Source organism: Gracilinanus agilis, chromosome 5, assembly GCF_016433145.1.
Source record: "Gracilinanus agilis isolate LMUSP501 chromosome 5, AgileGrace, whole genome shotgun sequence".
NCBI lineage: Eukaryota > Metazoa > Chordata > Mammalia > Didelphimorphia > Didelphidae > Gracilinanus > Gracilinanus agilis.
This window is the reverse complement of record NC_058134.1, coordinates 306246939-306257518: the sequence shown is the minus strand read 5'-3', so window position 1 is coordinate 306257518 and position 10580 is coordinate 306246939. Positions and strand designations below refer to the sequence as shown.

The window sequence follows — 10580 nt, the reverse complement described above, 5'->3', positions numbered from 1 at the left end:
GGCTGGAGACGGAGCTGGGCCGGCCCTCGGAGCGTTGGAAGGAAACGTGGGACCGAGTGAAGGCAGCCCAGCGCAGCGAGGCCCGACAGGACGGGCGGGTAAGGGGGAGGGGAGGCAGGGGGGGTGGGGAGGGGGCCGCAGCCCCGCTGAGGCCCGGCCTCTCTCCTGCCCACAGAGCACCCCCAGCTCCCTGCTCATGTCCAGCGTGTCCCACCACCGGCGCTCGCTCGGGGTCTACCTGCAGGAGGGGCCGGTGGGCTCCACGCTCAGCCTTAGCCTGGACAGCGACCAGAGCAGCGGCTCAACGCCGTCCAGCGGGCGGCAGGCGGCCCGCCGCAGCACCAGCACCCTCTACAGCCAGTTCCAAACGGCCGAGAGTGAGAACAGGTGGGTGCCCGGATGGGTGCCTGGTGGGTGCGAGGCCGGCCGTGGGGCCCTGCCCGGAGGGCTCCGGTCACTGACGGCGCCTCCCTGTGCCGCAGGTCCTACGAGGGCACCCTCTACAAGAAGGGCGCCTTCATGAAGCCCTGGAAGGCCCGCTGGTTCGTGCTGGACAAGACCAAGCACCAGGCAAGGCGGGGCGGCGGGGGGCAGGGCGGCCGGGGCCCCCCCAGAGCCAGCCACTCACGCTCTCTCTGCCCCCCCAGCTGCGCTATTACGATCACCGGGTGGACACCGAGTGCAAAGGGATCATTGACTTGGCCGAAGTGGAATCTGTGATGGCCGGAACCCCGACCATGGGGGCCCCCAAGACGGTGGACGAGAAGGCCTTCTTTGACGTACGGCCCGAGCCAGGGGTGGTGGTGGGGGGTAGGGGGAAGGGCGGCGGGCCCAGGACGTGGGGTTCTGACGGGCTCCTCACCCTCAGGTGAAGACGACAAGGCGGGTCTACAACTTCTGCGCCCAGGATGTCCACTTGGCCCAGCAGTGGGTGGATCGACTTCAGAGCTGCCTGTCGGACGCCTGAGCCCCGGCCCGGCCTGGCCCGGCCCACGGGGCCTCCGGGGTCGGACTTGAGCTTCCAGTCATTACAAACCACTAGGGGGGCCCAGGAGGCGGGGCCACCCGTCTGCCCTTGTTTACAGGCCCCACCCTCCCCGGGCGTCCGACAGACAGTATTGGGATCCGCACCAGGGTGGGGGCCCCCAACCCCCCCAGCCTCAGCACTTGACTTTGTACATAGACTCCGGGGGTCCCGGGCCCCGCCACGCCCCGACCCTTCGGCCTGGGGTAGGGCCTACTCAGCGAGTTCCCCCCGCCCACCCCCACCCCCAAGACCCAGAGCTGGGGGGGTCCCAAGGCTGTGTCTGCCCTCTCAAGGAAAGCCCAGGGATGGCTCTTGGCCTCTCTCCACCCCCTCCCCGGGCAGGCCCGCCGCCCCCTGACTAATTTATTGATGGCGTCAGGAGCGAGGAGGAGCCCCGTGCCCAGACGGCCGGGCGGCCTCCAAGAGGGCCCTGTACATAGCCGCCCCTCGGTCACTCGTGGAGGTCGTGTCCGCCCCAGTCTCTGTAAATGTGTCCGGCCGGCCCCCGGGGCCCCCCATGTATTGTGTCTAGAACAAAGGATTATATAAAGAGACCTGATGGAACTGCCTAGCGAGCCCTTCCTGCCCCGGCCCAGCCTGGGGGCACCAGGCGCCTGGCACAACCCAGGGAGGCCGCCCCACGGTGCCCGCCCGGCCAGGGGCAGGCCGACTCCCGAGGCGTCGAGCGACGGCCTTCGTTCCCATAGAGGGGCTCCCACATGGCTGGGAGACTGGGTGGACATAAAACGGGGGGGCAACGTGTCACCCAGCTGGGAACCCCAAATCTTGGCAGGGGGCGGGGCGTCAACATCCTGGTAGGCGCGGATTCTGCAGAGCTGGGCCTTAGACGCCAGGCTAGGTCCAATGGCTGTCACGGTACACCAAGTGTGGGGGTGGCCCCCCGCCCCCCGCGGGATAGGAGGCGCTGCCCGGGGTGGCCCCCCGCCCCCCGCTGAGGAAGCACGCACAGTCCAGAGTGTACATTTGATATGTTTACCACGATTTTCAAGGTATCACCTAGTCAGCAAATCAAAGACCAAGGAGAGAACAGACAGACAGACAGACATCCTGTACGGACGGGAGGACGGGCCCCAGCTCGTGCCGCCCCACTTCCAGCTGGCCAGGCCCCGGGAGGGCCCCGATAGCTGTCTGGAGGACGGAGGGAGGGGCTGGAGAGGCCGCTCGGGGCAGGCAGGCAGGGCACCGGTTCAAGTCGGAAGGAAGCTGCCAAGAGCCAGGCTGCTCCGTGCCTGCTGGCCTGGCCTCGCCTCGGGGAACGCGTGGGGGCAGGCGACAAGGGACCCACCGCCGCCTCCTGCCCTGCCCCAGCCAGCTCGTCCCGAGAGCCAGGGCCGCGCCACAACTCTCAGTCACCTTTGTCCGGGGGCGGCCCCCCACCAGTCCAGGGAGAACCAGTCACGGTCTGGTTGGTTTGCATTGGGGGGGAGGCAGGCTTGGGGCTCCCCGGGATCTCCCAGGCGCCCGCCGCAGCTGGTCACATCCACCTCCCAGCCCTGGCCACATGGGGGGGGGGCTCAGGAGCTCTCGAGGCGCCCCTCTTCTAAGGAGCCAGTCCGCCTCGGCCCTTCCCACCGCTCCCAGCTCTTCTCAGTCCAGACAGAACAAGTCGGATTCCTCTTCCAAAGCAGAGCTGACGGAGAGCTGCTCCCCCCTTTGGGCCCGACAGCAGCTTCCTAGCTCCCTTGCTCTGGTCTCTCTTCAAACTGGGCGGTCAGAGCTGCAGGCCAGGGTCCGATGGGATCAGAGCAGGTCAGAGGGTCAGAGGACAGTCCCCTTCTGGCCCCGGACGCTCCCTCTCTCGGTGCATCCTGGGATGGGCTCGGCAGCTTGGCTGCTGGCTCTCACTGGTGGCACGGAGAGCCCCAGACGTGCCAACATCCACTCGGTGGACATGATGGCCATGCCTGGGCCGCGCTCCGGTGGCCTTCTGGTTGGGGTGCCAGACTTTATCCACTGAGGTTTCCTCATCTTTGTTTCAGGCTGGACCCTCCGGGGATATCTTTTGGCCCGCCTGGGCCTGCCCCTTCAGGTCTTCAGATCCCGGGCTAGGGGCTGCCAAGCTGGTGCTCACCTCGCTTGGGCACATGCTCTGCCAGGAGGCGGGCACGGGAGGGAGTTGGGGGAGAAGGGGATGAAGGATGGGACACGGGAAGTCTGGATCTTGGGTTCCAAAGTGCAAAAATGTGGCCTTTCCTGCATCCATGAGAAAAAAAACCACTAGAAACGAGGCCGGAAGCAGCTCCCGGATTCCCCACAGGCTCGTGGGAAAGTCCACGAGGTCCCGGGCCGGCTGCGCCCAGCTCTTCCTGAGGCGACCCCTTCTCGACAGGCTGGTTAGTCCTCCCTGACCGCTGCGGAGGGAGCAGGGGACACGGGGGCATCGGGAGAGGCCTCGGGACAGCATGTCCCCTGCCCACCTGGGGTCTGGTGTCCGCTCTTCTCCCCCCACCCGGGGCCTTCCCTCCGTCCCATAAGGCTTTATTGCTATACAGGGCAGCACGCGGGCCAGCGAGCCCGGCCCCTCCGCTTCTGCCCACGGCCCCCATTGGAGAGGAGACACAGGAACGGCTCGACACTCGGGGCAGGTGAAAGGGCAGGAAGGCAGCAGGCGGCAGGGAGAGAGCAGGCCGAAGACTCGCTTGGTCAAGGCGCCTCCGGGGCTACGTGAGACAATGCAAATGTCGCCAACGTTTGCTAAGAAAGGTTTTGGTTGTGGCCGTCGTGTGACCGGTCCTAACCACCAGCTTTACCAATGCAGCATTTATTAAAAAATAAAATTAAAATAAAAAAACAGACCATTTGCATCACCAGGTAGTTTTCTTGCCTAAGTGGGAAGCAGCCCAGCCCCAGGGAGACATGGCGGCTCGAGGGGGCAGCAGCATCAAGCAGGGCCGTTTAACGTGGCTTCTGGGGACGGTGGCGCCTCCTCTTTCCTACAGAGCAAGGGATGGGGTTGGGGAGAAGACAAGGAGACCTTTTAGACCGAGGACTCCGAGGGTCTAGGGACCCCCTCCATGTCGCCATCCACCTCCCCACGGCCTGGCTTTGCACAGGCGTGCTGGGGAACGGGGAGCCTGGGCTTCTGGAGAGGGCAGAGGCTCGGCACCCTCCTCCCATCCTGCCCTGCCCTCACGTGCCCCCGGTGGCCGCTCGTCTCCCCGAGGGGGGCCCACCCGGCATCCCTTCTGTGCGGCCGCCCGGGCTCACCTGTCTCTCATCACCGTTTCCAGGGCAGCCGTGGCGGCCACCGTCGTAGCGGCCACCGTCGTGGCGGCCACCGTCGTAGCCGCTGCAGGGACGGCCGTGAGGACGGCGGTGGTGGCTGCCGTGAGGACGGCGGTGTTGGCTGCCGTGGGCACAGCTGCTGTGGCTGCTGCGGCTGAGATGACGCTGGCAGGGCTCAGGGGCTGCAGGGAGGGCTGGGGGGCGCTCGTCACTCCCCTCTCTGACACGGTCACTTTGGGGGTCCCCGGAGGCTCTTCGGTGCTGGCAGAGAAGGCAAAGCTTCATTGGAACCGATGCCCGAAAAGTCAGACGTCTCCCCCTGCCTCCCTCCCACCTCTCCGTCTCTGGGTCCGTCTGTCTGCCCTTCGGTCTCGCACACACTCGTCTCAGAAGTCCTGCCTCGCTCCCTCGGGGAGGCCGCGGCCCCCGCAGCCCCGCCTGTCACCGGGGCCGTGTCCAGCCTCCTTCCCCTTGGCTTGTCCTGCCTGCCCTTTGCCCGCCGGGCCCTCGTGGGCGCTTCCATCTCTTCTTTCCTCTCACTTCAGCCCCATGGCTCGAACCTGGCTCTCTGGGCTTGCCCTGTCCCTCCAGGCCTCCTGCATGTGCCCATCTGGGAAGGCCGGCCTCCATCTCCCTGGCCCCCCGCTCCGCGCCAGGGCTCTCACTGTGCCAGGAGTGTTGGGTAGGAGGCCTGACCGTGGCCCTGCCTCCCCCTCGGGGTGACCCCTCTGGGTCTGTCTCCAGCCCCGGGAGGTTGTGGCTGCATGACAGGGGACCCTGGAGTGTGTGGGATGAAGAATGGACCCCCACCCCCACCCCAGGGACATCCCAGACCTCCCCCCAGCCCCGGCCTGGATATGCCATGTTCCAACCAAATCTAGGAGTCTGGGAGCCTCTGCAGGCTCTGCCCTGGGCCCTGCCTGGCAGGCTCTTTCTCTTCTTAGAAACCTGAACTCTCTTCATAGCTCAGACCCCCTGCCACCTCCTCCAGGAGGCCCACCCTGCTTCTCCAGGGGCCTCCCTGAAATGCCCATTTCTCTGACTAGATATGCATTTAGTGGCCGCAGCACCCCCTAGTGGCTGAGGCGTGGTGCTGGACATGGTCTTCAGCCTGGCCTGTCCCGGGGATCCAGGGCCCTTTCTGTGGGTGGTGACGGAGCCGAAAGCATCCTGGAGCGGGGCCCCCACTGAACCCCGAGCTGTTCTGCCTCGCTCGCACGGTCCCTCCGACTCTCCAGGGGCCCAGCAGGCTCCTTTGAGGGTCTCGGGGGCGAGGGCTGCCGCTTGCTTTTTTGGTCAAACGTTCCCACGACCCTTCAGAGCTCAGGCAGCGGCTCCTCTGGGAAGCCCTCCCTGGTTCCCCCGCTGGGAAGGCTCTCAGAGCGCCGCCAGGCCTCTCCCATCACATTCTCATTTGTCCACCGGTCCATTTTGGGTGGCTTTTTACGCCTTTACAGCCTGGCCCAAGCCACTCTCTCTTCCCCCCTCCCGGCTATGGGAGGGCCAAACTGGCCGCTGCTCCCTCTGCTGCTCCTCCTCTTCTGCCTCCCCAAACCGGGCACTCCTACAGCCAGCCAGCGCAACGGGAGCAGGCCGGAGCCAGGGGACAAGCAGAAAACCTGCATCCCAGTTTCCAGGGTGGAACCTGAGCGGGAGCTGGCTGCAGGCCTGTTTCTATCCGTGATCAAAGGCAGGGCCTGGGGCAGACCCGGAGAGGCCTCGGGAGCCAGCACTTGGCCCCTTCTCCTCCGTGAGCCGAGAGGGCTCAGGCCAGGAAGCCCAGGAGCTGCCCAGAGGCTGCCCCAGAGGCCGGGGTGATCTGAGCCCAAATCAAACCTCTGTTCCCAAGCTGTGCCTTCTCGCCTGGCCCTCTGTGACCAGAGAGGGGCCCCGCCGCAGCTATCCACCCTCTGACCTCAAAGCACTAGTCATGGTGAGAGGCGAGGGTTGGGGGAGAGCGAGAGAAGAGAAAGACGAGCGAGAGAGGGCAGAGGAAAGGCACGGAGCACGCTGGGATGCCCGGCAGCCCAGACCTTGCTGCCACCGCCGCCACTGATGACGGAGCCCCTCCAGACGTCCCATCAGCAAGAAGGCATCACCAGTTGGCCTGAGCTCGGTGGGAAGGGGCCGCCATCTTGCTGAATCTGCTGGCCTGAGTGCCCCAAGGCAAACCCCCTGGTGAAGGCTCCCTGGGCTTGGGGAGGTCCCCAAGGGATGGGCAGAGGCCTGGACACACGTGTGTGTGCGTGCGGCTTCTCAGCAAGCCACCCTCACCTTGAGCCCAGACGGCCACCTCCCAAAGGCCCAGAGATGAACGAGAGTTTAGTTCTAGGGGAGACTTTTAACAGCCTGGAGGGAAATACAGCCTGGGAAGGCTGGGGGAGAGAAAGGACAATCCAATTTGTCCTCAGTGTTTCCCCCAGGAAGTCATATATAGCCAGGGCGACACAAGCCTAGCTTTTATGTGAAGCTGCTAAAACAAGTGACATCCAGGTCACTCTTTGGGGGAGCAAAGAACTGAAATAAAGTGGGGGCCTGGTGATCAGGAAGGAGTTCCACGTGGCTGGAGCGGTCAATCGGCAGTGTGACAATGACCCTGATGCCAAATGAAGTCATGTAAAGAGAAAGGCCAGAACGAAGCCCAACCTGGGAATTGAAAGGAGCCAGCCTGGCCCAAGCTGAGCTGAGAGAATGCCCGGGGCGCTCCGTCACTCAGATTTAGCATGTTAGCTAGTCTTGCTTTTTAAAATTTTTGTGTCCCGTCAGACAGGAGGCCCGTCCTCCAGCTCCCACTGAGGACACATACTATCTTCTGGGGCAGCCCCCAGGGCTGAAGGCTGCCCACATGTATGCCTCCTTCCAGAACATCTAAGATGTGCCCGTGAGAGGAAATGAACACTTCTGGACTGATCGCCTTCAAAATAATTATGGCTATGGACCTAGGAACTGACCCTTGGAGCCTAATTTCTTTGGTAAGTATTCAAGAATCTACCCAAGAGCAGAAGAACACAGGAACCCAATCATCTCCCCTCTCTCACACCCTGGGCATGACACCGGGGTGGCAGTGCTGCCAGAGCTGGGGGAGCAGAGGGGAGCCCCGTCCCCCAGTCCCACTGGGCATCCACTCTGAGCCCACACCTAACCCTGGATCCTCCTCTCACACCTGGTAATGACAGATATCTCTGCCTTGGCTTCCGTAGTCAACTTGAGGCCTTCTTGTCCGGGTCCTGGGCTGACAGTTTCTATGACGATACCTGCTTTCTTCTCCTCCTCCTCTTCCTCCTCCTCACTGTCTGAGCCCCCAGAGGAGCTGCTGTCGGAGGCCACCAGAGGGGCCTTCCTTGCCACACACACATTCCAGACACAAGGAGCAGCTGGGCTGACTACAAGGGAAAAGAACCACCAGTTACTCGGGCCAAGGGGTGCCTCTGTGCTCATTCCCCAAACACCTGCGAGGATCACTGCTGGCCCCAGAAGCAGCCCCGTGCTCCCTGCAGGTCTCCTACAACTCGCCTTGAACCCAGAGGCAACCTGAAGTACTGTTGTCTTTTGTGCCATCTGCCCTGAGCCTTCTCCCTAGGAGCACCAGAAGCATCGAAGGTTCAGGGCGCAAAAGGAGAGGTCCAGGCCGGCCAGCCCACATCCAGCATTCTTTTATGGCTGCACATTAGTTATTTCAGCCTCTCCTAGAGTGTGCCTCCTCCTCAGCCCTGCTGTCCACTCCTTAGCCAATGCAGACTCTCCGTGGGATGTGACAGGTGGCCCACTCTGGTGTTTGCACAATGCTCCGTGGGCCCCCTCCCTGGTGCCCCTTCCCTTCTGTTCTCTGAAGCCGGGCTAACAGACCATAGGGATTGGGGCTTCGAGCCCACGGACACTTGGTTAGAGAACCAGGCCGGGCAGGGGCAACCCAGGCTTTCTGTCTGCAGGACAACTGGGAGACATTTAAGCAAACCTAAGGTGGGACATGAGCCTCCACTTGACCCTGTGGGGTCAAACAAGCCGAGGCCTCTTCTGTCTATTCCCCACCTCCAATGCCAGGCCCTGGACTGCGACCACTGAGGACCTTTTGGACTTGGGCAGGCTTGGGTTGTCCATGCTGAGACGTGGCCTTTTTCACAGTTTTATCCTTGCCTCTTTTGGGTCAAGGGTACCAAACCCATGAAGAAAAATGTCCAGATTTTCAAGGAAAAAACTGTTATTTTTGGAATATCTGATAAAAAGTCATCCTGTGACTTGCAAGGTTCATAGTGCTCCCAAACCCCAGCATCTCTTCCTTGATACCTGCTCAGCCACAGAGACATACAAATTATTTTGTGTGAATTTTATTTAGGGAGCTCATTTAGAAGTGGAACCCCAAGGCCCAACTGGGGAGAGCTGACCCCAGAGCCATTTTTCCTGTGGTACCTCGGCAGTGGCCAGCCTCCCTCATCTCTGCAGGGACAGAGGTGGGGGTGCTTTTTTATAGGCTGGCGCCTCGTGGCCTGGGTCTCCAAACGCCACGTGCTGCTCCCCCCAACCCTCCACCCTCCCCTGGGAGCTCTGTGCCCACTCACAGGTCTTGTCCTGGCCCTGCTTAGGCTTTCCTTCCGAAGTGCTGCTTCCCGTGTCCACAGGAGAGCTGCATCGAGGACCCGATTCTGAGCTGGAAAAAAGCCTGGGATGAGCGTGGCCGCAGCCTGGCCCCGGGCAGCAGGCAGCTTGCTAAGAATCGGCAGGTGCTGATTTGATCACCCTTGAGGCCGAAATTAGCCCAGGTCCGTTAGAATCTCTGGGCCGCCGAGGACCACCAGGCTCCATACAAGTTTCCAGACGTCTGAGGGAGAGCCCCGAGGACACGGGGGTCCGAGGCCAAAGTGTCTGTCCTCCCTCCCGCCCGCTCCCTGCAGAGCTTCTCTTACCAGCAAAAAGACTGAAAGTCGGTGAATTTGGCCCAGCCTTTTTCCTCGGAAGTGCAGGTGTCCGCAGCGGCCGCATCCCAAACCCGAGAGCCAATGTCCATGGCTACACCTGAGGGAGGGGGCTTGGAATTTACAGGCTCATCAAATACAGCCGTCCACCCAGAGCCTGGGGGGTGAGGAGGGGATGAGGAGGGGAAGGAGGAGAGAACAGGCATTACTGTGACAAGGGGACGAGATGCAGTATAGAGGCCGTGTGAGGCACCTGAAGCCCATTACTGACCCCTGGACACGGCTGTGACGTGGGGGCCCAAGCAAGGCCATGGCCTGGGAGCAGGAACGAGAGGGGCCTTTGGGGCCACAGGCAGCCCTGGGACAAGGGACCTGTGCAGAGCAGAATGAGGGGGAAGTCCCCACAAACACACCCAGAGGACCCCAAACTACTCTGCCTTACACGCAAAGCATCGTTTTCTGAAGAATGGAACAGGCCCGGCCCAGGGTGCCTTTGTTTCCCTCCTTTTTCACCTTCAGGCCCAGGCTTGGAGGGAGGACTCAGTGACTGAGAGAAGTCCTGAGGCTTCCCCACACCCACTCTGCTTCCCCAGGAGGCTCTTTACCTTCAGAGGAGTCCAAGTCACCCTGCAGACTGATATTGGAGGAGCTGGTGCGCTCTGGGAGCCGAGGGCCATCGTCCCCCCCCTCGTCCTCCTCTGAGTCCTCGCTGCCATCCTGATCCCCGTTCTCCAAATTACTTTGGGGGGAATACTCTGAGGTATGTGAAGCACCAAACCTAAAAGGACAAAAGGGAAATGATCAGGCAGGTGCTGGGGGACTGGCTCTATTTGCCTGGACATTCTACTCTCCTGATGCTCCGGGGAATGGACTGCTGGAGGATGAGGGTCACCCAAGGGTAGGGAGGGGGCAGCCAGAAACCCAGTGACAGGAAGACCTGTCCGGAGAAATCTGGCCCCAAATCAAGGCAAAGCGACTGCAGCCTCCTCCTTCAACCCCAGGCACTTTTATCAGTTTCCCTCTAAATAAGGCCTCCTGTAGGAAGTGAGGAAATGACCCAGAGACCAGCAAGCAGAACCAGCTTTCTGGCTGACCATGGTCACCTCTGGGCCTTCTCTGCAGCCCTTCCCTTCCTGGGCAGAATAATCCCTCTTGAAACCCAATGAGGCCCGTCTTTAGCCAGGTGGCCCAGTGGATAGAGCACCAGGTCTGGAGATAGCAGGACCTAGTTCAAATCTGGCCTCACACACTTCCTGGGCAAATCATTTCACTCTGTTGATCTCATCTGTAAAATGAGGTGAGGAAGGAAATGGCAAACCCCTTCGGTATCTCTGCCAAGAAAACAGGTCACAAAGAGTCAGACATGACTGAGCTGACCGAACAACCAAACGTGCCAG

The 10580-nt window shown here is 62.0% G+C and overlaps 2 protein-coding genes across 2 annotated transcripts in view; one reads left to right on the top strand and one right to left on the bottom strand.

Moving 5' to 3' along the window:
- The window catches only part of SBF1 (SET binding factor 1), a 27798-nt gene extending 26207 nt beyond the window's left edge, over nt 1–1591 (top strand). The window contains exons 38-41 of the mRNA XM_044679290.1: nt 176–387; nt 483–570; nt 648–779; nt 869–1591. Coding sequence (XP_044535225.1) covers nt 176–387; nt 483–570; nt 648–779; nt 869–967 — 531 coding nt within the window. The 3' untranslated portion in view covers nt 968–1591. The remainder of the gene's footprint in view (nt 1–175; nt 388–482; nt 571–647; nt 780–868) is intronic.
- A 415-nt stretch (nt 1592–2006) lies between these two features.
- The window catches only part of PPP6R2 (protein phosphatase 6 regulatory subunit 2), a 129855-nt gene continuing 121281 nt past the window's right edge, over nt 2007–10580 (bottom strand). The window contains exons 19-24 of the mRNA XM_044678586.1: nt 9789–9961; nt 9175–9340; nt 8830–8918; nt 7437–7656; nt 4256–4534; nt 2007–3981 (exon numbers count right to left, since the gene is read on the bottom strand). Of these exons, the coding sequence (XP_044534521.1) occupies nt 3930–3981; nt 4256–4534; nt 7437–7656; nt 8830–8918; nt 9175–9340; nt 9789–9961 (979 nt within the window). The 3' untranslated portion in view covers nt 2007–3929. The remainder of the gene's footprint in view (nt 3982–4255; nt 4535–7436; nt 7657–8829; nt 8919–9174; nt 9341–9788; nt 9962–10580) is intronic.